The 27,710-nt window shown below is 35.9% G+C and overlaps 1 protein-coding gene across 1 annotated transcript in view; it reads right to left on the minus strand.

Annotated features, from left to right (window-relative positions):
- Positions 1–27,710, minus strand: part of LAMA2 (laminin subunit alpha 2) — a 705,005-nt gene that overhangs the window by 390,929 nt on the left and 286,366 nt on the right. Inside the window, exons 11-12 of the mRNA XM_089333528.1 lie at positions 21,697–21,796; positions 17,679–17,839 (exon numbers count right to left, since the gene is read on the minus strand). Coding sequence (XP_089189654.1) covers positions 17,679–17,839; positions 21,697–21,796 — 261 coding nt within the window. The remainder of the gene's footprint in view (positions 1–17,678; positions 17,840–21,696; positions 21,797–27,710) is intronic.

Consider the following 27,710-nt stretch of genomic DNA (forward strand, 5'->3'; position numbering starts at 1 on the left):
TCCAGATTTGTTTCTTTATTCCTGGTCCCAGTACACTGAATAAAATGTTTATAGGTAAGCCATAATATAGACTCAGGCAAGCAAAATTGACTATAATAAACTGGTAAGTATATAATACTTGTATATACTTAAGTATATACATAAGTATATAATTAATGTAAAGAATGCTTAATCTTAGGCTCTTGCCATGAGTTTCCCAGGCTATGGAAGCCTTTTGAGTTCACTGACTTCGATCTTATTCAGACAGGGTCATAGTCAAAGTAGAAGTTCTCTCCTCCCTTCAGAGAAAGGTAGCTCCTTCTTTGATGGCCCCGTTCTTTCCACTGGGATCTCATTCACAGAGATCTTTCATTTAGGTTGTTTTTTTTGTTTTTTTTGTTTTGTTTTGTTTTGTTTTGTTTTTGCCAGAGTGTCTTGGCTTTCCATGCCTAAAATACTCTCATGGGCTCATCAGCCATATCCGCATGCCTTAAGGGCTGATTCTGAGGCCAGAGTGCTGTTCAGGACATCTGCCATTCTATAAGTCTGCTGTGTATCCCGCTTCCCATGTTGGATCGTTCTCTCCCTTTTTTTATTCTGTCAGTTAGTATTAGCAGACACTAGTCTTGTTTGTGTGATCCCTTTGACTCTCAGACCTATCAGTGTGATCAATTGTGAACTGAAATTGATCACTTGGACTAGTGAGATGGCATTGGTACATGCAACTGACGCCATAAACAAGAGTGTCAAATTGTTAAGTCAACAACAGGAGTCACTGTGTACTTACTCCTTATGTGGGATCTGTCCTTAATGTGATGTCCAATGTGAAGTAATGCTATAACTAGTACTGAAACAGTATTTTACACTTTGTGTTTCTGTGTGGGTGCAAACTGATGAAATCTTTACTCAATATATACTAAATCGATCTTCTGTATATAAAGATAATTGAAAATGAATCTTGATGTGAATGGGATGGGAGAGGGAGTGGGAGATGGGAGGGGTGCGTGTGGGAGGGAAGTTATGGGGGGGAAGCCATTGTAATCCATGAACTGTACTTTGGAAATTTATATTTACTAAATAAAAGTTAAAAAAATAAAAAATAAAATAAAAAAATATTTAATCTTGATGGATACTTGTAAATGAAGGCTTCCCGCTTTCCAGGAAAGAGATTTTCAATATTCCCTAAAAACATATTTATTCCACATTTTTCCCTCTTTTGTGAATATCCATAATACTTCAGTTCTGGGACTTTCCTTTCTGTTTGCGAACTTCTTAAGTGTGCTCTTATAGTCCTTCATACATTGCCTAATTATAACTATAGATAATCATAGCTAGTTCTTCAGCTCTACATCATAATCTCTCCAGCTTCACACCATAACATTTTCAGAAGTAAACCCTGTCTTATCTTTATAGTTCCCTGTCATGATATTAAGCCCTAGGTTCATACAACTTTGGTAAGTTTAAACAAAACTCTTGGCTGGTAGTGTTCTTTATGCACCGCAAAGTGCTAAGCACTTAGTATACACTTAATAAAACAGATTTGAATAAGCCAATGTTGGGCAGAATATAGAAAATAAAATCTGAGAACATACAAACAAAATGAGAGAAGGAAAAACTGCCATAAGAAAGGGGAAATGTGTAAGAAGAACAAAAAGAATCTCCTTATAGTCCAAACATTTGGATTGAAATTCACTTTTTGGCTCTTAATTTCTGACTTGTAACAAAGTCAATCACTTCTATATTGATGAGACTTTGAACAATGGGGTGTCCCTAATCCTGTTCCATGTGTTAAATGTTAGCACCCTGAAGTGTACATAAATCAAAGTATTGACAGTGACACTCTTGCCAATTTTTATACACTAGACTGAAACTGGGAGGCAACCACTTAATACAGTCCTCCCATATGGCTGGCGAGACCCCAGTCACTTGAGCCATTACTGCTGGCTTCCAGGCCATGAATTAGGAGGAATCAGAGCTTAGGGTTCAAACTCAGAACACAATATGTGATTCAGGTGTCCCAGTTAGCATCCCAAGTCTCAGACTACACATCTGCCCTGAGAGTTCTTATTTTTAAGGTATATTTCAGATATTTTGACATGATGTCAGCAAAACCAATCAAATCAATATCAGACATATTGATAAATAAATCCCTAAAGCACTGAAGTTGAGAACATCTTCAAAAGAGTACACAGACAGGAAAGATGAAACACATCTATAATTATAATTTATTTTATCCCATTGAGAACACAGTACAGCTGTTCTGTACACTGTGTTCTTATGTGCTTGGTCTAATCTACTTTTCATTTACTCTTATTTGAAACCAAATAATACTACTTTTCTGAGATTCAGACAGAGTTCAACAATTATAAAAATTTAGACATTAGTTACATTTTTCTTAGCTCCATTTCAGCCTGGTAATATGACCTTGAAAAATTATGATTAAATAATTGCATATTCAATTTAATTTAATAACCTGAAGCAACACATTAGGGTAGGATTTCTGGGTAATATAAAGATGGGTTAGTCATGGTCTTAGTGTTTACAAGCCAACGTTGGGTAAAAAGGTATGCTCACAATGTTAATGCAAAGTGAATTATGCTATGTACACTTCAGAAATGAAGAACATTATGGTAACATAGAGGAGGAAGCACAAATTCCTGTTTTGATGGTTTGAGCAGGCTTTACGATAAGAGTGGAATGTTCCCTAAACCTTGAAAAGCAGTGTAAAAATTGAACTTGGCAGAGACAGAATGAGAAACATGAGGAAAAGAAACTTGAAAAGTAGATGGTATATTCATTATATAATCTTTCAAAGCCAATGTATTTGTTACAGTTTTTAAATGTAAGTTTGTATTACAAAAATAATATGATAGATCCAAAACAGTTCATGGGGAAAATGTATTATGCAAAAACTATTCTATAGATTTCAGTTTTGTTGGGGGGCAAAATAAACAGCTTTTAATTTTAAAAAAATTATTGAATACTTCCTATTCAAAGTTCCTGCTGCTAGGAACTTCATTTGGTCCTGGCAATCCAGGGTCCTTGTCCTTAGGTAAGTAACATACCCAAAGAATATGGATATTTCCCCTCAGTAATTGTTAAGTTGTTAATCATTATTCAGCAGGAGATAAAGTGATAGAACTATATTTGAGACACTTGAGTAGATAGTATCAGGTAAAATGTCTATGAAATGTGAGACATTGGAACAAAGAAATATTTCATTATGATAGGGAAGCAGTGATAGGTTAATTCAAATGGTTTGGGAAGCTCAAACCCTGTATATAACCTTGGATGTTATGCTAGAGAGAGAAACCCTTCTAACATGCTGCCTCATCAGAGTGTCTTTGTATATCTGAAGCCCAGGGTACCTCCAGATGACTTATGTCAACAGTGTGATCTGTGGTAAATGCCTGGTTTTGTTCAGTTGAAGGTCTTGAGCTCTCAGTTTTACTTCTGGGGGTTCTGGAGACTGTCCTTTAGGTGTTCCGTACCCATGTGACCAACTCCAAAGATAAAAACCATCATGGGGAAAAAAACAAAAACAAAAAAAAACCCAAAAAGTTTCTCTACAGATGCCTAAAAATAAACAGCAATTCAAGAAACAAGAATAAGGAAAACATGAAGATATTGAAGAAATACAGGAAATGGAACTCAAGGAATTGATCATAGGCTTACTTAGAAGTAATCAGAAGCAAATATACAAATTAAAGAAATCCATAATGACATGAATGAATACCTTTCCCATGAAATTGAGATTTTAAAGAGAAATCAAAATGAAATATTGGAAAAGAAGAATTTAGTGGATCAAATAAAAAATGCAGTGGAAAGACTTAACAACAGACTCAATGAGGCAGAAGACAAAATATCCAAGATAGAATACAAATCTCTGGAAATTTTACTGTCAAACCAAAAAAATTATAAAACTAAAAAACAGTGTTGGAACTCCTAGGAGTTCCTAAAGGCATGGAAAGAGAGAATGGATTAGAAGGCCTTTTTAGTGAAATAACTACAGAAAACTCCATTAATTTGAGAAAGAAAGGGATATCCAAGTACAGGAAGAATGTAGAACTCCTAATAGACATGACTAGAAAAGATATCCATCACAACACATTGTAGTCAAACTCTCCACAGTAAAAGATAAAGAAACAATTTTAACATGTGCACAAAAGAAACACCAGATAACTTTCAGAGGATTTACAATTAGACTCACAGCTGACTTCTCATCAGAAACCCTACAGGCTAGGAGAGAATGGCAATATATATTCCAGGACTTAAGAGAAAAACACTGTCAACCCAGAACAATATACCCTGCAAACCTCTCATTTATGAATGAAGGTGAAATAAAGACCTTCCGTAACAAACAGAAATTGAAAGAATTTGTCATCACTCATCCAGCTTTACAAAAGATGCTTAAGGATGTGCAACACACAGAAACATGGTCATCACTATGTAAGAAAGTGAAGGCAGAAATTCTCGCAGTAAAAGTACAAAGAAATCCTAAGTAAACAATAGGAATAGTTATGGGAAAATGGCAGGGCCAAGTCATTACTTATCAATAGTCATCTTGAATGTAAATGGCCTCAACTCTCCAGTTAAAAGCCACAGACTGGCAGAATGTATTACAAACAAAACCCACCTATTTGTTGCCTACAAGAAATACATATCACCAACAAAGATACATGGAGACTGAAAGTAAAAGGATGGAAAAATACAATCCACACTAACAGAAACAAAAAAAAAAAAAGAGCTGGGATAGCCATCCTAATAGCAGGCAAAATAGACTTTAACACAAAAACTTGAAGAGACAAAGAAGGGCACTGTGCAGTGATAAGGGATGATTTCAACAGGAAGACTTGACCAATATATAAGCACCTAATTATAGGGCATCTAGCTGTTTAAAAGAAATGTTAACGGATCTAAAGTGAGACATAGACTCCCATACAATAGTAATGGGGGACTTTAATACTCCACTTTCAGCAAAGGACAGATCAACCAGACAGAAAATCAGCAAAGAAACAACAGTTAATCAACACTATAGACCAAATGTACCTAAAGGATATCTACATAACTTTCCAACCTACAATTGCAGAGTATACATTCTTCTCACCAGTCCATGGAACTTTCTCTAAGATAGACCACATGCTAGGCCATAAATCAATTCTCAGCAAATTCAAACAAATCTAAATCATAACTATTCATCTTCTCTGACTACAATGGAATGAAGCTGGAAATCAGAAACTCATGAATCTCTAGAACATATGCAAATACTTGGAAACTGAACAACATGCTCCTGAATGAACAGTGGGTCACAGGACAAATCAGAAGAGAAATTAAAAAAACTGTCAAGGAACAGGTTTTTTTTCATACTATTTGTTGAACTCTTTACTTCATATAATCTTCTGTGTATAAATTTAGTTGAATATAGATTTCAGTTAAAAATAAGAATGGGAATTAGAGAGGAAGAAGGGTAGGAGAGTGGGTTGGAGGGTAGATATGTTCATAAGAGGTTCATAAAAGTTGTATTTATGCAATGCCTGAAGTTTGTATACCTTCAATAAAAGGTTTGAGAAAAATTAGTTATTAGTATATGTGGGGAGCAATCCGGACTGGACTGAGTTACTGGAATTAAGACTTATTCTATGCATCTGCTCTCCCACAATATGGCGCTGGGAGAGAAGTAAACAGCTTCAGCACAGCTGCCTCCAATTCAACCAATAAACTGTAGGACTTGCTCCTGATTGGAGAGCAGCGTACTCGGCGTGTGGGCACCTGAGTTAGGATTGGCAGAGGAGGACTATAAAGGAGGAGAGAGACGGCATGCACCAGGAACATCTATGGGGAACATCTAAGGGGAACATCTAGCTGAAGGAACACCTGTGCAGCCCCCGAGACGAGCCGGCCGGCGGAGTGCCGCTCCCCTGCGGAAGTGGGGAAAGTGGCCAGGGGGAACTGCCCTTCCACGGAGGTGGAAGGGATAGTAGCCAACCCGGGAAGAACCAGCAGCAAACCCGGGGAGGGCCGAGCAGACGAAAGAACAGCGCAGGGTCCTGTGTCGTTCCTCCACGAAGACGGGGAGCGACATAATGGTGCCGTGACTCGGATATGAAGCCTAGGCAGGACTCTGTGTCGTTCCTCCACGAAGAGGGGGAGCGACAAGTATATAATTTAATAAATTAAAATTTATTTATTTATTTATTGGTTTGAAAGGTAGAGAAACAGAGACAGATTTTTCTTCCAACATTTAAATCCTCAAATACCCATAATAGCCATATTTAGCATAGGCCAAACCCAGGAGCCAAGGTATCAATCTTTAGAGGCAGGAACCTGAGTATTTGAGTCACAGTCTGCTGCCTTAGGACTAAAACAGGAAGCCAGAATTGGGAGTGAAGTCAGGACTCAACCTCAAACACTCCAAATGCAATGCAGGCTTCTCAAGCAGCATCTAATCTGTTGTGTCCATCCCCATATTGAAAAACACTGTTTTAACTGTTCATCTGAACAAAATGACGTTTATACTATTAAGTCAATATTTCTATGAAACAGGTCCTATCAAACCAGTAAATTTGTTTTACTCTTTTGTTTATGGTCCATTAGTGATTCTTTCCAATTCACAATTTAATGAAAAACTTCACACTGAATCCTATGAACCAAGATAATTCTAGAACATTTCCGACTACCACTGCAGATTAATATTTATATCACCATATTTTCTTAAAGCCAAATAATCTTTCACCCATTATTTTTAGACCATTATTCTGATATTAAGATACATCAAATATGAGGTAATCAGTCTATTCTTTTTTCATTGTAAATAATCCAGATTTTTTTATATTCTCACACATTGTGATATTAAAAAGTATCACTTCACTTTAGACCAGCATTCTCAACTATTCCACCTATTTTTCATTATCATGTCCCTAAGGAGTCTGTTCTTTTTTTCTGTACCATCCTCTCCATGAAATTTTAATATTACAGATACAGCAAATGTGCAGATGTACTGTGTGAATATATTTGCCTTATACATAAAAGGAATATGTAATTTTTGTCCCTCAAGAACGAATTTTTATCCCATTAAGGAGAAATGTGTGCTTTAGACAGATTCCCACTGAACATATTTAGCTGAATGTCTAATTACATGCATCTTGGCAGATCCTACCAAAAATTTTTGCAATGGCTGCCCTTTGTTTCCTTGTGACTCTGCCTTTGAAAACAAAGTTGGTTTAGAAAAATCAACTAGGTTCTTTTATTTTTGATTTCTTTAAGTTAGATTCTGTTGGGTTGACATCAATTTTCTTTTTGCTATTATTTCCTCAATACAGGGTCTCTCTGGAGAAATAACATCACAGTAGTTTTGTTGTGTTCTTTCTCATAAAGTTGCCTCCTTGTAAATTAGGTACAACTTCAGCAGTACCTGTTTAACCATGTTTGTTAGTCCAATGGGAATTGTATTGACACAGTTACCAGGAATATCTCCAGTGACATTTGTTATGTTTTGTAATAATTGCTTCAGGAATTTTGCAGTTCTGCTCATTTTGGGGGCAAGTAAGTTGTCAATTACAGGTATTCTTCTATGGAGACCTATGTACTAATTGTATCAAAGTACTGAAAGATAATAATTAATGGGATGATAATTAATCAGCAGTATATGTTGAATGCTTATTCTTTTTTTCCCCAAGGAGCATATCCTTTATAATTTTTAAAACAGCATTGAAGTTTCCATTCTCAAATGTTATGAAAGTAGTAAGACAGAAATTGATCCATTTAAGCATTTCCTAAATCTGATTTATATCTTCAGGTACCTTTCTTTTTTATTTGCTTTTCTAGATTTAGTTTTTTAAATTTTATTTCAGTCATACAAGTTTCATGTATTTCATATATACAGTTTTAGGAACATAGTGATACTTTCCACCTTACCATTCCTCCTGCCCTTGGTCCAAACCCTTCTCCTCCCTCTCCCATTCCTACTCTTAATTTTTACAAAGATCTATATTCATTTTACTTAATGATCATGAGGTTAACTTTACACTAATTAAAGAGTTCAACAAATAATATGAAGAAAAAAATTGTTCCTCAACAGAAGAGACAAGGGATGTAAAAAGTCATCAAATCTCAAAATATCCATTTCATCCCAGTACAATATACTTTAGGTACTCTATTAGTTACCCCAGATCAGAGAAAACACATGGTATCTATCTTTTTGGTACTGGCTTATTTCATTAAGTATAATGGTTTCCAGTTTTATCCATTTTGTTGCAAAAGACAAGATTTCATTCTTTTTTATGGCTGAGTAGTACACCATAGTGTTTATTTACTATTAAACAGACTATGATTAGGAAGTAGATAGGTGGTGTTTCAGAAAATTGAGAAGAAAATGAATGAAAATTGCTTTTCATTTTTCACAAGCTTGGCTTTTAATATTGAGAAAAAGATCTAGAACCTGGACAGTAGATAAATTGGCAAAACAGGTTTTACTCAGCAACTATTGCACTACAGAAAAGTAATCTCAGTATACAATGAGGCTACATTCAGCAAGGATAAGTGGGAATTTATAGTTAAGGAGCAGGTTGGAGGTCCGTGCATGGAAAATTGCTACCAGAAACATCGAGTAGGTGGTATTCTTGTTAATCCACCCAAACTGTTTTTTTTTCATTGCAGGTGAGCCAAGGTGATGAGATAAAAGGGTGGAGGCTGTCTATAAACTGATTTAATTGGTTTAGAAAAATCTAAATGGTTCCTTCCATAACTGGTCTAAGATTAGGGACAGGGTACTCTGTAATGTTTCAATACATGTGTACATTGTACAATATCAAATGAGTGTAAATATATCTACATCCACAAATATCTAACATTATGCTAAAAACATTTAAAGTTCTAACTTTTAGTTCATTACATTTTACAGAGAAAAATGCAGTACATTATCTATAGTTACTTTATGGTACCCCAGAACCCAAGCTACATTTTAGTATCCATTAATCAACCTTTCCCAACTCTCCTCCCCTTTGTCCCTCCCCTGCCTCTGGTAACCATTACTATTAACTTCTATGAGATCACCTTTTTTTAGACTCCACATATGAATGACATCATGTGATAACTTGCTCCTTTGTGCTTGGTTTATTTCTCGTTTTGTGAAGAATTCTATTATTTTCACAGTGATTTTGCTAAACATGTAAATCACATTGGGTAATAAGGCCACTTCAACATTAATTCTTGCAATCCATGAACATGGAAAGTCTTCCCAGTCTGTTTGTGTCTTCTTCAATTCATTAGTGTTTTTGCAATTTTCACTGCACAAGTGAAAAATTTTCACTTTTTTGGTTAAACTTATTCTTAGATTTTTTAAATTCTTTTTTTTTGTATCTGTTGTGAATGGGACTACTTTTATGACTTTTTTTAGCAAGTTTGTTATTGCTGTATAAAATGATATTTTTTGTGATTTGTACTCTACAATATTACTGAATTTGTTTATCAGTTCTAAGAGTCAATGGGGTGACAGATGTCACAGCCAGATTGCCCTCAGATCCTATAGTATCCTTTAACAACTCTGGTGCTTCTTTCTTGATTTTTGTCTGAATGATCTTTCTATAGATGATAGTGGAATTTGAAGTCCCCACTATTATTGTATTGGAGCTCATTTCTCCCTTTACGTCTTCTGTATGTTTTATAAAATTGGGAACATCAGCATTAGATGCACACACATTCACAACTATTCTATCTGCACTGGATTGAGCATTTGGTCATCACATAGTGACCTTCATTATCAATTTTTAGTTTTATCTAAAAGTATCTTCTGCCTGATATAAATACAAATATTCCTGCTCACTTTTGGTTTTCATTTGCACAGAATATCTTTGGCCATTTTTCAGTCTGTGAGACTATCCTTTCCTGAAGAAAGCAAATCACTGGTTCTTGTTAGTCCATTTAGCAAATTATTATCTGTAAACTGGGGAATTTAGTCCATTTACGTTTAAGGTTATAATTGATACTTATTGCCATTTTTTAAAATTTCCTCTGCTTGTTTGTATATCTGTTATTTTCTCCATCTAGTATTATTCATCTTTGTGGTTTGATGATTTTGTATATTGATAAGGTTTAATTCTTTTCCATTTCTCTTTTAGGTATCTGTTCTTTTGGTGGGTTTTATACATGCACATTTTTTTAATCAAGCTATTCATATTTATTTTGCTTCTGTATGTGTTATTTCCTTAGGCATCTTTTATGAGGCCAGTCCTATGGTAATGAATACGTGTTCTGTCTTAGAATGTCTTAGAATATTTTTATTTCTCTTTCATTTATGAAGGACAGCTCTGTTGGGTATAGTGTTATTGACTAGAAGTATTTTTTTATTCGCAGCTTGGAATGTGCCATTCTTTTTCCTTCTTATAAGAATTCTGCTGACAACTCTGCTGTTATTCTAATAGGAGTTCCCTTAATATGATTTGGAACTTTTCTCTGCTTTATAGTTCTTTGTGCTGTTCTTTTGACATTTTGTCTATAAGATGTTGTCCTGAGGATTTTTCTAGTCGTATTTATTTCAAATTCTTTCAGATTCCCATGCCTAAACATTGAAATTATTCCCAAGATTAGGGGATTGTTCGACTATTATTCCACTTAATATATTTTTATGCTTTATATCTCTTTTAAAAAAGATTTATTTATTTATTTGAAAGGCAATGTGACAGGGAGGGAGTAGGGGAGAGAGATCTTTCATCCTCTGGTTCATTCCCCAAAGGGCTGCAAATACCAGGTATGAGCCAGGCTAAAGCCAGGAGCCAAGAACTCCATTCAAGTCTCCCAAATATGTGACAAGGACCCAACTACCTGGGCCATCATCTGCTGCCTTTCCAGACACATTAGCAGGAAACCAGATTGGAAGCAGGGGCCAGAAACTTGAACACTGTTCAAGCAGACACTTGATTAGGCAGAGTAGCTAGGGTTACAGGAGAAATGCTACAATTTTGGTGGGATAATACAGATGATGGGCAGGTCAAAGGGTAGGGTGAACGTCATGGAGCACCAGCCAACTCTCCTGCTACACATGGGTCCTTGCAGTAGCCAGTACTGTCCTGGACTGGGCAGGGGATGAAGTAGCAGGAGATAGACCCCAAATCTGAGAGGGCAAGCACTCCTGCTCCTAGGATCTTAGAGGCAGGATCCCCCAATTCTGAATTGCTGGTTCCTGTGTATTAAAGTGTGGTGTGCCAGAGCACTGGGGTCACCGTTGCTCTACAGGGCGTAGTCCAGTTTGTGAACGTGCAGTTTTTGTGTTGGTGTGGTAGAATATTTTTGAGCCCCTTGGATGGTGATCTACAGGGGCTTCTGTCCTCCAAGGCAGTAAGGATTTCAACAGTGATTCTTTTCTGAATATGGTGCTGTACTGTTGTAGTCTGTGTTCTTCAATGCAACCATTTATTTATTGTTTGTTACCATTCTGTGTAGGAGGAAATGAACACTGGTAAATTTTGTTTGTTCACTTTGAAAATCTCCCTGTTAGAATTTCTTCAGGGTGAATGTTTAGAGGAAGATTTGCTGATGGCAGGGTTTTGTCATCCTCAGTGATACCAGAAATTGCCATATTGTACTCCTACGTTGTGATTGTACTTCATCCTAATAATAGTTACCAGTGAATATTTTCATATTTCTAAGTTCTCACCTGTGCTAGGAATTATTAGCTATTTCTTTTAAAATTCTATGTTCTAAATTTTTTTAAAATCACCTCTATTTAAAGAATTTCTTGTTAACATGAAGTTGTGTTTCTGTTCTAAATATTCTTGTTACATTTTCTAGTTTGTTGTCAGTAGTCTTTAGAGATGCTACTGCTTTTACAGACTGATTATTGGATCCTAAAATCCAGGGGAACTTTTTTAAGTTCAACATTCTCCTTATAAAATACATATACTACTTAGCACTTTTTTCAGTGAAACTGGGCTGAGTGGTGAACATAGTTCTGATAGTCATCTGATTTTAATATGTGTTTTGTTTGTTTTGCTTGTGAACAAGGTTTCCACTAGGGAGCCCTAGTTGGGGATTTCTACTTTAACTTCTTCAAATTGAAGACACATAATTCTCTTTAATTCTTAAGCATTCTTTCCTCCATTATATACTTAATACTGTTTCTTATCTTTTTCTTCTAATCTTTTCTTTAGGCAACTTCTGTCAAACTTACATTGGATTTTTGTCAATCATTATTATTATTTTGTTTTTATTTGTCTACCACTCTGTGTCAATTAAAGATAATTTCTTGGGTTCTCTACTTCTGGTTATATATCTAACAATTTCTAATCTGTTGTTTTGCTCATCTATTGAGTTTTTAATTACATTGATTACATTTTTCTTTCTAGAAGTAAAATGTATTGGTTTATTTTCCCAAACTGCTTCTTATTTCAGTTTAATATAGTTATCTGTTTATATAAATATTTTAATTTCTTCTGTTAACTTGCTAATATTCTGGTCATATTTTATAATGTATATAACAAAAATAGGATATGTTTTAATATAATTTTTACAAGTCTTTCTAGTCAATACTGTATAAATATTCTAATTTTTGTGGATAATGATCTTGTGCTGTTGTTTCCCTGTTGTGTACTTTGGGCTTCATGATGAGTTCATTTTCAGTTGAGGCTGTATTTTTTCCTGTGTCAATACCATTTGCTTGACTTGTTAAATTCTAGCACGCAAAGAGAGAATAAAATTGACCCAATTCCCACATGGCACACAGGTTTGGGAATTTTATTGCTCATAGGGCATTAAGTTTTCCTTCCTCAAAGCCCTGAAGAAAAGCAAAAGTTCTCTAGCTGTCTCTCTAGGCTTGGAGAAGAATCTTCTAGTCCCAGCTCACTGTGGGAAAGCCTCTCCAAAGCCCCAGCTCCAGTGAGTTCAGTTCCAATTTCCCCCTGTGGATCCAAAATCTAGTGTCAAGTCCTGTTGTGGTATATCCCATTTATTGATGTGTGTATAACTGAATCATCCTTACATTCCTGGAATGAGTCCCATTCTTAGGGGTAAATGTTAAGTGAAATAAAATCTGACTGTTGAGGAGGTATCTACACTCTTGTGTTCATTTAGCACTATTCACAACAGCCAGGAAATGGAAACTTAGGTGTCCCTTCATTGATGAATGGATCAAAACAGGTGTAGTACACACAGGCTGTTATGCAGTACTAAAAAGGGGTGATATCTCATTCTCACTGACATGGGTGGAACTAGAGGTCATAATGTGAAGTGAATAAGCCAAGCACAGAAGAATGGATCCAAAGACCTCAGGCACGGAGTCTGAAAAAATAGGTGATCTCAAGGAAGTTAAAACTGTGCTGGTTGTTAGCAGAGGCTGAGGAGAGAATTAGGGAGGGATGATTGGGAAAACGATGATTGACAGTTATCAGGTTCTAGCCATATCAGGGGTTCATTTGCACCCTATGGTGACTATGGATCATGTTAGTGTACTATATAGGCTTTTGGATGCTTTTAAGGTGCCATGGCTCACTTGGTTAATCCTCAACCTGCGGCGCCGGCATCCCATATGGGCACTGGGTTCTAGTCCCGGTTGCTCCTCTTTCAGTCCAGCTGTCTGCTGTGGCCCGGGAGGGCAGTGGAGGATGGCCCAAGTACTCGGGCCCCTGCACCTGCATGGGAGACCAGGGGGAAGCACCCGGCTCCTGGCTTCGGATCGGCGCAGCGCCAGCCGTAGCAGCCATTGGGGAGTGAACCAATGGAAGGAAGACCTTTCTCTCTGTCTCTCTCTCTTACTGTCTATGACTCTACCTGTCAAATAATAATAATAAAAAAAGGAAATGTAAAACATTTAAAAGAATATAGTCCTCCTGATTGGATTTTATATAAAGTATACACAGAATGAAACATCCCATTGAGAAACAATGACTTGATCACCCCTTGTCCTGACTGTCGAGGAACAACTTAATACTTTATCCCTTTTAGTATTTTTTTTTGTTCTACTTAATACTATTGGTTGAACTCTTTAATTAACAGACAATTATTCTTAGGTGTTTAAATTTAACTGAAAAGTGATCTCTGTTAAATATGAGTTGAAAAAAAGAGGGAGGAGAGGTACAGGTTGGCACATGCTGAATTGGACTTGCCCCAAATGGTAGAGTTAGAAACGTGCCTTGGGATTCCAATTCAATCCCATCAAGGTGACATGTACCAATGCCATCTCACTAGTCCAAGTGACCAATTTCTGTTCACAATTGATCATAATGATAGGTCTAAGAGTCAAAGGGATCACATAAACAAGACTAGTGTCTGCTAATACTAACTGATAGAATTAAAAAGGAGAGAACGATCCAACATGGGAAGCAGGATACTCAGCAGACTCATAGAATGGCAGATGTCCTAAACAGCACTCTGGCCTCAGAATAAGCCCTTAAGGCATTCAGATCTGGCTAAAAAGCCCATGAGAGTATTTCAGGCATGGAAAGCCAAGACACTCTGGCAAAAAAAAAAAAAAAAAAAAAAAAAAAAACCACCACCACCACCACCACCACCTATGTGAAAGATCTCTGTGAGTGAGATCCCAGTGGAAAGAACAGGCCATCAAAGAGGGAGGTACCTTTCTCTGAAGGCAGGAGAGAACTTCCACTTTGACTATGACCTTGTCTAAATAAGATCAGAGTTGGCAACCTCAAAAGGCTTCCATAGCCATGGCAGCTCATGACAAGAGCCTAGGGTGATTACTGATGCCATAAACAAGAGTGTCCATTGTTAAGTCAAAACAGGAGTCACTGTGCACTTACTCCCCATGTACGATCTCTGTCCTTAATGTGTTGTACTATGTGAATCAATGGTATAACTAGTAATCAAACAGTACTTTACACTTTGTGTTTCTGTGTGGGTCCAAACTGTTGAAATCTTTACTTACTATATTATAAGTTGATATTCTGTATATAAAGATAATTGAAAATGAATCTTGATGTGAATGGGATGTGAGAAGGAGTGGGAGATGGGATGGTTGCGGGTGGGAGGGAAGTTATGGGGGGGAAGACATTGTAATCCATAAGCTGTACTTTGGAAATTTATATTTATTAAATAAAAGTTTAAAAAATACACAATTTTATATTTGTTGAAAAAGTTTAAAAAACAAATATTTTAAAATCAAAATTAAAAAAAAGACATACTATAGAAAAGATTTAGGCTGAAGCCCTCCCAACAATGGACTTCCTTAAAATGTCTTACATTTCAGTAAATGAGCTATGAAATTTTCTATGAAAATTTTGAAAAACTCATATACTGTAAGGGAATAAATGTGCAAGCATTTATTGGTTAATTTGTATTTGGAGATGAATATCATATAAGTGTGATTTTATATGTAATTTATATTCTATTTACAAAAATATTTGTTCAAAGTTATGAATTTTGAGATAAGTATTTTGATGCATTCATTTGTTCTATGTAGTTAAAAATCCACTATTCAATTTAAACTTAAGTCTCCAGTAATCATATTCTCTCAAATTTTTACTTCTTCCTTAGGGTCATTATTCTCTTTTCAATAAATGGTTAACACGCCTATTTCAAATTATAGTTTTGTAACACATTAGTGAGTGTCTTTTGGTGTTTAAATTTTAAGTACAGTTTGTTAAAATTCTGTGTTATTTATTACTGTTATAAACAGGAAGCTACTGTCACTTAATTGAAGTACACTGTATACACTTTGTGATATAATTCATTATGCTATATCGTGAGTTAATTTTGTGATATAATCATGTTTCCTGCAAATATTTTGTGATTCTTACAATATTTTATATAAATATATATGTTTATTTTCTATATGTTTTACCCTAAAAATTTGGTTTATAAGAGCATGTAGTCTATTTAAAATATGTTTGAAGGGCATTTCTTTTAATGGTGCTATTTACTTAATTTTTCATTCTGTTTTATGACTTATTGTTTATTGTTGCATTTAGTTGTCTGTGTGGAGCTCTGAGTGCCTTCATGGGGGACATTTTTCTTACCAGGGTTATAATCACTACTGATGCAATATTGGGTCAGGTAGAGCACAGCCAGGAGTAACTAAAGGAGTTTTCAGTAGAACTATGCTCATCACTACAGCTCTCCTGCTCTAGCCTGGCTCCCCATATTTGACAGAGAAAACAACAACAAACAACAACAAAAACAAACAAAAAAACCACACCCTCCCTCGCTTGTTTCTTATTTCATTGCAAATAGTAGACACAGTCCTTTCTATCATGGTAGGTGGACCAAAAACCCTCCTGACCCTCTTCAAACCCTACCCCCTGCTTGACTGCCCATATTCTAGAGACTTGGGAAGTTGCTCTTCGTATTAAGCTTAGCTTTGCCTGCTCTTCATTTGAGGAAGTTTCAAAGGAGCTGTCTGTAGTTTTGGAAAAGGAATGAAGCACATACAACATATAATTTGGCAAATTTCAGAGATGTGCTAAGAGCCTGGAGGATGGCCAAAAAGGAAACCGGAGATAGAGAGGGAAGTGCCCCTCTGAGTGCCCCTAGCAAGCCATCAATCAATCACAGATTGCTGTGGAGTCCTCGTCTGCTGGAGCAATATTTCATTTCGGATAGTACTGCAACAAAACACACTACATCTAGAAAATTTACTATGCCCCAGTACATGGCAGCTCTTTACCATGAGACTTTTGGACTTTCTATTTACTTCAGTAGATAGGAATTTTATTGCCATGGGTATCCAAGGGTGGTATCTAATTTGCCCTGGTTTTTCTATTATGTAACTATTATGATATTTAGCTGTTTTTTATTTCAGATATTCTTGTTCCAAAACATACACACCTAACCTTTAAATTGATACTTTCTACTTATGTTATGGCTTAATGTTTGTATACACACTTTTATGTCCACACAGGTATGAACTAAATATATAACATTATATATATATCTAGAAAAGACTAATAAATCAGGAAAGAAAAAAAATGTAGCCAGTTTCCCTCTGTAATTGGAAACAAAAGCATAAAGAAGTAACTTTCATTTACACAACAGTATAGAAGGCAATTTTTCCAAGAATTTTTCATTTTCTCAGCTATTGTGGTTATACACCATCTGATGAGGAAATTATCACTCAAGTATGCCAGCCTGCTCATCTGACTTGTATATGCCTCTGTTTCCTCTGCATGTATAAACTGCAGGTGTAATGCATCCTTTGGTGTTAACATGATGAGCTATTAGTTGGTTATGTACAGCAAATAAAGCTTGATTTCTAAAAGTACTCTTGGGATCAAATACTGAGTCTTTAATCAATTTCGCTAGGGCTTCTTCAGTTTTGGTAATTCAGCTAAAGAGTTGAACTATAGTGAATAATTTTTGGTTTATTTCAATTCAAACTTCAGGACAGTATCTAAAAATTCAGAATGAAATCTTTAACAGAATTATTCCCAGAGTTAAATACAAAGCTATAGATGGAAGTGTTATTTACTTTTAAAGGGCTGCTACTTTTAAAGTACCATATATGATGGGCAATGGTAGTGGTATTTTTGTTATGAAATGGTACAGACTTTGTGGATTTCTAGGTTTTTAGATACTTACAAAGGTATGGCTGCAGTGAACCTGATACACATTTAAGGATGCTTAACAGAAGTACTTTACATAAAATAGACAATGGGAAATCTACAGAAGTTGTTACCATGGCTTAATGTCAGGAGCCAGGACAGGGAAGTCAGAGAAAATCACTTTGTAACTGGCTATTACTACAGTAAATAATGCACCTTGCAGTTACAGGGTCCGAAACAGGGGTCCTCATTTGTACTCCCTGAGCCACTGCAGTTACAGGATTTGCAGTCTGGATAACCAGTGTAGCCCCTGGCACACCGATCACAGCTCACACCTCCGAAGCCAGTTTTGCAATGACAGGATCCAGGAGCCAGACCTAAAGGAACAGGAGCCACATATCAACATTTTAAAAATAGATATGTCATGTTGTTCTTAAGGTTTTAATTATAGTAGCTTTGAAAGATTTATCTTGATGAGAAATTAAAAACAAAGGGTATAGGGCTCAATGAGAAGCTTGCTATGATAATGCCAACATAGCATCTTCTAAGTATCATTAAGAACATTAAGAATTAAAAATACAAAGACTAAATCAAAAAGCATCTATCAAAACTATTGCTGCAAAAAAAGTATAAGAAAGATCAAAGAGTCCTGTCTACAAACTCTGCATTGAGAAGAATAAGCAGTTTTCTGTGTGTACCTGATGGTTCTTATACAAGCCAGACTGCCTGGCCCATCACAGATGGAAAAAAACGTCGTGCTAAAGACTTATTATTTAAAACAACAGTTTAACAGCGATAATCTAAGGGTGTCCCTGGCAATATTACTAAAGAAACAGCTAAGGGTGTTCATGAGGATGGATACTTTGGGGATAAAAAGGCACAGGAGGGAGATGAACGTAGTTTAAATTTCTTTTACTTTATGAGTAAAGACTATTTCTGTTCATGTGGTTTTTTTAAAGATAAATACACAGAGGAAGAACAAATGAGTACAAGTTATAGATCTTCAAAATCTGGAAAAAAGAGCAAATCAATAAAAATATAGTCTTTCAAAATAAAAGAGAAAAAAAGAAAGAATCACGATGATGAGAAAGCAGAAAACAGTGTCAGAAACAGTGCCAAACTTACCAACTAAATATATCTAAATGACATCCATGGTCTTATTGCTACTATTCAACACATACATGCCATGTGCAAAAAAGTCATACACAATGACCAGACATATTAAAAATAAACAAAAAATTCATACATTAGGAAGGCATGAAGAAACACACACACACACACACACACAAACACACACATATATACAGAAACACAATGTCAATTAGGGCCAAGGTAGTAGATTTAATAGGACAATCTCTCATTTCACATTTATTAGGTTGCAATAAAAATAGGCTTAAATTATTATATTTATGCCTTAAATAAGCACAAATTGTGAAGTTCAAAAATACATAGAAGACAAACTATTACTGGGAATCAAAGAATAATTATTCAAAACTCAATGGTTGAGAATGAAATTAACCTTTTCACTTTAAATATTTACAAATGAATTAGGAAAAAGCATAAAATTTTAATAACTGAATAAAGTGAATCACATATAGTATATAGCTATAAATATTCACCAAAGCTTATCAATGGCTAATTTGCAAAAACATTCAATTTATCAGTGTAAAAATGATCGAGGCTGAATTTCTTAACATAAATTACTCCTTCAAGATTTATATCAAATGCCACAATGAATCAGGATTAAGTTAATTATGAAATTGAATATGATGATAGATTTATAAAAAATTAAGTTCTCTAAAACTTAATAAGTTAATATCTCTTCTTAATACCTTGGGATAAAGAGAAAATCAAAACTTCACATTGAAAATTAGTTTCCTAAGTAGATTTTAGTGTTAGTGAGAAAGGAACTTGACAATGTTTACTGGATATGGAAAAACTATAGCCAAAAGTCAACTTACAGGTTTAAGCAGCTCCATTATTTAAAAAAAATTAAAATTTAACACAGTAATTGTAGAAAAGAGGAACAAAATGAACACTGCAGAAAAAACAAGAGATCTGAAAAATTTAAAAGACAGGCAAGAACAAGGAAACTATAAACAAATTTGGTCAAGGATACCAAAAAACAGGACAAACTGTCAAAAAATGAGCAAGAAAATGTTTTAAAAGCAGTTAATTTTGACAAATCATTTTCAAAGTTTTAAACTCTTAGGAGTCACAGAAAAATATAGGGTTTTGTGATTCAGTTTGTTATGTCAATTATAAAACTTGATATAAAAATCCAACAAAGAGAATTCAAAATAAGCATGTTATTAACACTTAAATTGGCTTTGTGCCATTTATTATGAAAATCACTTCAAACAAATGAACATGAATGTGAACAAACGAAAATGAAATTAAAAGGTACAAATCGCTTTTAAAAATCATATATATGTGGGATCTTCATGTAGTTAATGGACGGGGCTGGATTCCTGACTCCAGCTTTCTGCTCTTTCAGACCTTAGGGGGCAGCAGTGATGACTCAAGTTCCTCCCAAAAACTTAGGAGATCAAGGCCAAAGTTGCAGGTTCCCAGATTCGGCCAGACTCAGTCTAAGCTGTTGTGGACAGTTGAGAAGTGAACCAGCAGATGGCACATCTGTCTTCTTCTCAAATAAATAAGTTTTTTTATTTCACAGACGATCCAAATTACAGGAAAATTGTGCATGGATTTCAAAATTCGTACTTAGCATTATCCACTACATATGGGTTAATAGAGCCAGCACTGAAAACTTCAATGTGAGTCTGACAGTATTATTTTTCTCATTTTAGAGTTGAAAACACTAAGGCTCACTGAAATGAAATGACTTGCCAAAGTAGCATAACTGACAGCTGTCAGAGCCACAGGCAGTTTAACTTAGGAATTTGGATGAGAAAATCATAAATAAAATAAAAACCAAATGGAATCCTAGAGTATAATAAAAAGACCACCCATAATAGCCAAAAAGAATTTCTTCTGGTTATACAAATTTTGGCTAATATTAATAAGTTCATTTTTTAACATATTGCATCCATAGATCAAATGGGGGAAAAACCTGATAATTTTAGCAAAGGTTATGAAAGCATTAAAAATTATTTCTGGGGCCAATACTGTGGCACAGTGAGTTAAGGCAATGCCTATGATGTTAGCATCCTCTATGACTGCCAGTTTAAGTTCCTACTGCTGCACTTCCCATCCATCTCCCTACTGATTCTCCTAGGAAAGCAGAACATGGTTCAAGTGCTTGGGTACCTGATGGAGTTCCAGGCTCCTGCCTTATGTCTGGCCCAGCCTCAGCTGTCGTGACCAGTACATGGAAGGCTCTCTGTTTCTCCTTCTCTCTGTAACTTTGCCCTTCAAATAAATAAATCTTAAAAAAAAATAAGCAAAAATTCTCCACATTTACTTCTGAAGTTAACACTCCCAGAAACTGAGGTAAAACATAGAGTTGTTCTATGTCATAAGGTTTTGAGGTCAAGTTTTGTTTCTGGAAATGTTGTGGACTAGGTACTCAGAGACCCTATGCTGTTCAGAATATGAAGATACTGAATAATATAGGATTTATGGATGGATGGATAGATGGATGGGTGGATGGGTGGGTAGGTAGAGAAGGAGGGAAGCAGAGAGGGGGAGATATTTTATATTTATGAGTTAAATTACCAAATGATTCTTTAAGGTTTGAAGTTTATCACTAAATTTTATTTATGAAAAGTGTTTGGCTTAAATTAATGTCAGCTTTTCTCCCCTTAATCAGCTCATGACTACACTCAGTACGTAATCTGCCTCCCCAGCGCAACACACCCAACCCTTACCTTTGAATGAATGCTGACACTTCACTCTAGAACTCATACAATTTACAAAACTACCTAATAAATAACAAGGTTTATAAAAATCAAACACATAAGATTTTGATTCTCTCTCTCTGGGTGTGTGTATATATATAAATGCATACACACACACACACATATATATATATATTTGTTTATACACACATATAAACATATGTATACCTACACCAATCAAAACAAATGATTAATCTCCTCTTGCTTTTAAATCATTCAAACCAATTATAACTAAATTAATTACTTGATTAATACAGGCTGCTTTCTGGAGGAAACATGAGTAGAGATCTACTATCTAAATGGTATTCACTACACCATCACTGGCTTCTGCTTGTCCTTTGGTCAGCACAGTGGCTCTCTGCTGTAGCTCTCACCTCGTCGCGCGTGTTTCTCATCCTTGACACAGACTTCATTTAAGGAACCAACTGGATCACAGTGGCATGGCTGGCATGGTCTTGGATATTTGGGAGACACCTAAAAATATTAAAATAATCTTAATCAAGTACAATAAAAATATCAATGTTTTTCAGGCCAGCAAACATTTAAGAATAAATTAGTTTTAAAAACATATAATGATAATTAGAGAGTTATAAGAAATTATTCTAAGACAGTTGCATTTGTTTAAAATCCAATCATTCTAAACAGATGCCCAAAGAGCACAGCACAGTAAATTTCTATATATTAGTTAGATTTAGTAGTTTTCAAGATCATTCAAGAAAGTTTCATGTATTTTGCCTAATTTTAAAAACAAAATCCCAGCCTTCAATTATTATACATTTTAGGCTGTAGCTCTTATAGCCATAGTATCACTTTTATAACAAATATACATAAATAAATAGTATTTTCTTGTTGTCCCTAATAAAATTTTCCTGACTGCTTTCTTCTTGTAGTTTGCTTTACAAGGTAGTTTATCTCTGGCTTTGCAATGTAGTTTGAAATTAGCAATGAAAAAAAAAAAAATCCCTCCAAAATTTTCCAGGAAAGTTTTCACTTGACCTTGGTATGATTTATTAAATACATCTGTAGGTAGCATTTGCAAAAATCAATTATATAATATTTAAAAGAATATTTGATTTTCTGAGAGGCAGGATATGCTGGGAAGTAATTATGTGGACTCCATTTTAGAAAAACTTGAGCTCACAACCTAATGTGGTCACTTAATGGGTCTGTGCCTTCAGCCTATAACCAAGAGTTGATACTGTTAGAATACATTAAACAGGCCGGCGCCATGGCTTACTAGGCTAATCCTCTGCCTGTGGCGCCGGTACCCCAGGTTCTAATCCTGGTTGGGGTGCCGGATTCTGTCCCGGTTGCTCCTCTTCCAGTCCAGCTCTTTGCTGTGGCCCAGGAGTGCAGTGGAGGATGGCCCAAGTGCTTGGGCCCTGCACCCACATGGGACACCAGGAGGAAGCGCCTGTCTCCTGGCTTTGGATTGGCGCAGTGCACCAGCCGCAACGCACTGGTCCTAGAGGCCACTTAGGGGGTGAACCAACGGAAAAAGGAAGACCTTTCTCTCTCTCTCTCACTATCTAACTCTGCTTGTCAAAAAAAAAAATACATTAAACAATGATAGTCTATTCAATAAATGGTGCTGGGAAAATTGAATTTCCACGTGCAGAATCATGAAGCAAGACCCCTACCTTACACCTTACACAAAAATCCACCCAACATGGATTAAAGACCTAAATCTACAACCCAACACCAACAAATTATTAGAGAATATTGGAGAAACCCTGCAAAATATAGGCACAGGCAAAGACTTCTTGGAAAAGACCCCAGAGGCACAGGCAGTCAAAGCCAAAATTAACTATTGGGATTGCATCAAATTGAGAAATTCTGTACTGCAAAAGAAACAGTCAGGAAAATGAAGAGGCAACCAACAGAATGGGCAAAAATATTTGCAAACTATGCAATAGATAAAGGGTTAATAACCAGAATCTACAAAGAAATCAAGAAACTCCACAACTTCAAAACAAACAACTCACTTAAGAGATGGGCCAAGGACCTCAATAGACATTTTTCAAAAGAGGAAATCCAAAGGGCCAACAGGCACATGAAAAAATGTTCAAGGTCACTAGCAATCAGGGAAATGCAAATCAAAACCACAATGAGGTTTCACCTCACCCCGGTTAGAATGGCTCACATACAGAAATCTACCAACAACAGATGCTGGAGAGGATGTGGGGAAAAAGGGACACTAACCCACTGTTGGTGGGAATGCAAACTGGTTAAGCCACTATGGAAGTCAGTCTGGAGATTCCTCAGAAACCTGAATATAACTCTGCCATTCAACCCAGCCATCCCACTCCTTGGAATTTACCCAAAGGAATTTAAATTGGCAAACAAAAAAGCTGTCTGCACATTAATGTTTATTGCAGCTCAATTCACAATAGCTAAGACCTGGAATCAACCGAAATGCCCATCAACAGTAGACTGGATAAAGAAATTATGGGACATGTACTCTATAGAATACTATACAGCAGTAAAAAAAAAAATAAAATAAAATCGGGTCATTTGCAACAAAATGGAGGAATCTGGAAAACATCATGCTGAGTGAAATAAGCCAGTCCCACAGAGACAAATATCATATGTTCTCCCTGATTGGTGACAACTAACTGAGCATCAAAAAGGAAACCTGTTGAAGTGAAATGGACACTATGAGAAACAGTGACTTGATCAGACCTTGCCCTGACTGTTAATGAACAACTTAATACCTTATCCCTTTTAGTATTTTTTTCTGTTTGTTGTACTTAATACTATTGGTTGAATTCTATAATTATACACAATTATTCTTAAGTGTTGAAACTTAAATGAAAAGTGATCTCTGTTAAATATAAGAGTGGGAATAAGAGAGGGAAGAGATGCACAAATTGGGACATGCTCAATTGGACTTGCCCCAAATGGTAGAGTTAGAAACATGCCAGGGGATTCCAATTCAATCCCATCAAGGTGACATGTACCAATGCCATCTCACTAGTCCAAGTGACCAATTTCTGTTCACAATTGATCATAATGATAGGTCTAAGAGTCAAAGGGATCACATAAACAAGACTAGTGTCTGCTAATACTAACTGATAGAATCAAAAAGGGAGAGAACAATCCAACATGGGAAGTGGGATACACAGCAGACTCATAGAATGGCAGATGTCCTAAACAGCACTCTGGACTCAGAATCAGCCCTTTAGGCATTCGGATATGGCTGAAAAGCCCATGAGAGTATTTCAGGCATGGAAATACTAAACTGATCTGCATATAAAGAGAATTGAAAATGAATCTTGATGTGAATGGAAGGGGAGAGAGAGCAGGGGTTGAGAGGGAAGTTTGGGGGGGGGGGGAAGCCATTGTAATCCATAAGCTGTACTTTGAAAATTATATTCATTAAATAAAAGTTAAAAAAAAAACAATGATAGACTGATCCAATTTACTATATACACAATTCATTCATTTTCAGACTGAACATGAAAGAAAAACTAAATTATTTACCCAAGAAATAAGAGATTATAGAATATGTACACATATAAATATATATATATCTACCCCTATAAAACATAGCTTTCATAAATGCATAGATTTAGATTTAACTTATAAATGGAAACTGGTTTATTAATGTTTAAACTATCTAGTTAAAACTAGATGTATTTGTGTATCTTATTGGAAATCAAGCAAGTTCATATATTAGTCTCAAAATAATTTGATTAAGGAAGAACTTGGCATAGCAGACAGGTTACAGATATACCAGTTTTGAAAGACATTTATCAAAAAGAAGATGCTAAATGATACAGGCACACAGAGTGTTACAGGGCAAAAGAAGAGAAAGTCATAAAACAACATAATGAAGTCAAGCAATGTCTCATGGAAAAGGTGACATTTAAACTGGGGCTTGACATATGAGTGGCAATTTAAGTGGACTTGGAGAATGTACTGTCTATCCAGAGCCATTACTAAGCCAGCAAACAAAAAGCAAACAATAAAACACCACTGTAGCCCCCCTGTAGGCATATTATTAAAAAAAAGAATCAAGTTCTTCACAAAATTAGAAAAAAATCCTAATATTCATATGGAAAAACAAAATATCTTGAGTGTCCAAAGCAATGTTAAACAATAGAAACAAAAGCTAGAGGCATCGCAATACTACATCACAGGATGTACTAAAGGACTGTTGTCACCCCAACAGCACGGTACTGGTATAATAATAGATGCATGGATCGATGGAACAAAATAGAAATCCAGGAAATAAATGCTGCATCTAGAACAAATTTATCTTTGAAAAACTGCTAAAATATTCCTTGAAAAGGACAGCCTCTTCAGCAAATAGTGTTGGGAAAACTGAATTTTCATAAACACAAGTTTGAAACAAGGTCCCCTATACAAAAACTAACTCAAAATACAATTGAGGATTTAAATTTAAGACCTGAAACTATGAGAGGAAAACATAGGGGAAATACTGCAAGTCATTGGCATAGGCAGTGACCTTTTAGATTATATTAAACCCGCATGTAAAAAGACACTGTCAGCATAAAGAAGCAATACTCATTTTACTTTGCATAAGACATGCTTCTAAATGAACAGCAAAATTGAAACTAAAAATTCAGAGGAATATGCCATGCAGTATAGGAATAAAATAGCTGGAATAGCCCTATTAATGGAATATAAAGTAGGTGTATGACAAAGAGATTTATCTGAGATTCAGAGATCTTCATAATTATTCATATGTCAGAATATCAGATACAAAAATGGACTGTGCTGCAGCGGGCTAAGTCACCATGTGGGACATCTACGTCCCATATCCAAGTGCCCGATTCATGTCCTGGTTACTCCACTGTTCCAATCCAGCTCCTTTATCATCTGTCTGGGAGGCAGCAGATGATGTATTTCAGTATTTCAGTTCTTGACACCTGCTTTGGAGACATAGATGAAAATTGGGTTCTTAGCTTTGGCCTGTCCTAGCCCTAGCTGTTGCAGGCAATTTGGGAGAGAACCAGCAGATGGAAGATCTTCATTTTTCTCTCCCTGTCACTCTTGTAACTAATAGTGTTTAACCGTATAAAAATATAAAAACGTTAAAAACTCTAAATGTATATGTACCTAAAACCAGTGCTTCAAGGTACATGAAGAAATACTGACAACATAAATGGGAGGAATTATAACCAAGAGTGCAGGATTTAGTCCTAAAGGGAGCACTAGAATAGGGGAAGCACATCTGAAACAGCTGTAAGCACTGGTGCATGTCTTTCACGGAATGTTCCAGAAAAGCATATTGAGGAACTTTATACTCAGAGGCAGTGGGACCACCACAGATTAGGAATGGCTTCAACTGCCAGAAACCAGCTTGAGTCAGATCTTCATGACCTAAGCTGAACTTTCCTCATTATAATGCCAAATTTTCAGCAGGAGAGGAGACTGCCAGCAAATTTTGAACACACAGTGTGAGATTGATGTATGCAGATTACATTGTAGGAGCAGGAGGCACCACCTCCTGCCCCTTTTCCATATCTTGGACACTCCCCTAACCCTTGTGACAAAGTCCTAGCAAACTGCTTCTCAGGGAGGCAGTTTCTTTCCAGGATTTTTTTTTCCCCCACTGTCTTCTTTTACTTGTCCCAAGTAAACAAAAGCTTTCCTCTGAGTGGCTCAGGCTTGATGCTGGTTATTTGGCAACATCACGACCTATGTACTTGGCATGTTCAGTAACGCTAATGCACAATAACAGACTGTAGCAACTCATATTTATATCAATTAGCAACTCAGGAAAGATCTTCTCTAGAGCACATGTTGGTTTACCAAGTGAAAACACGCCCTGAGCTTTAAAATCAGTCTCATAAACTTGTAAAGCTCGCTGTCATTTTAGTATGTTCTCTGACCGTAAGACATTCACTGTGGAACTTACTGAAAACATGATACTCAATGAAGCCCAAATCTGAAAATTAAATGACAAAGTACTCTTATGAGAAAATAGAAATTGTTTAAATACAGGATAAAGCATTTCTGAATGTATGGGAAGCAGTTAAAGGACTTCCTAGAATAAAATGTATATTTAAATGCTTATGTTATTAAAGGAGAAAGAGTTATAATACAGTTTCAAAAATGATGGGTAACAAAAGAAATTCAAAAGGAAAACAGATCAAAGACGTAACATAATAAAAATGTAAAACAATAGACACAAAAAGGCAAAGGCTTGATCAATTTTATGAATTACACAGGTGATATCAGTACAGATACTACAGCCTGGGTGGGGGAGGGAACATCTAGTCCTTGAGCCATATAAGGCCACAAAATCATCTGGCTGGCAACAAGGGCAACAAGACAACAGCAGGTGGGATTTGAAATTCAATAAATCTATAGCAGGCTAATTTTTAAGCTGATAATTTTGCATATCCTGCAAATAACT

This window comes from Oryctolagus cuniculus, chromosome 5 (genome assembly GCF_051225735.1).
Source record: "Oryctolagus cuniculus isolate XC-2025 breed Fujian yellow rabbit chromosome 5, ASM5122573v1, whole genome shotgun sequence".
NCBI classification, from domain to species: domain Eukaryota; kingdom Metazoa; phylum Chordata; class Mammalia; order Lagomorpha; family Leporidae; genus Oryctolagus; species Oryctolagus cuniculus.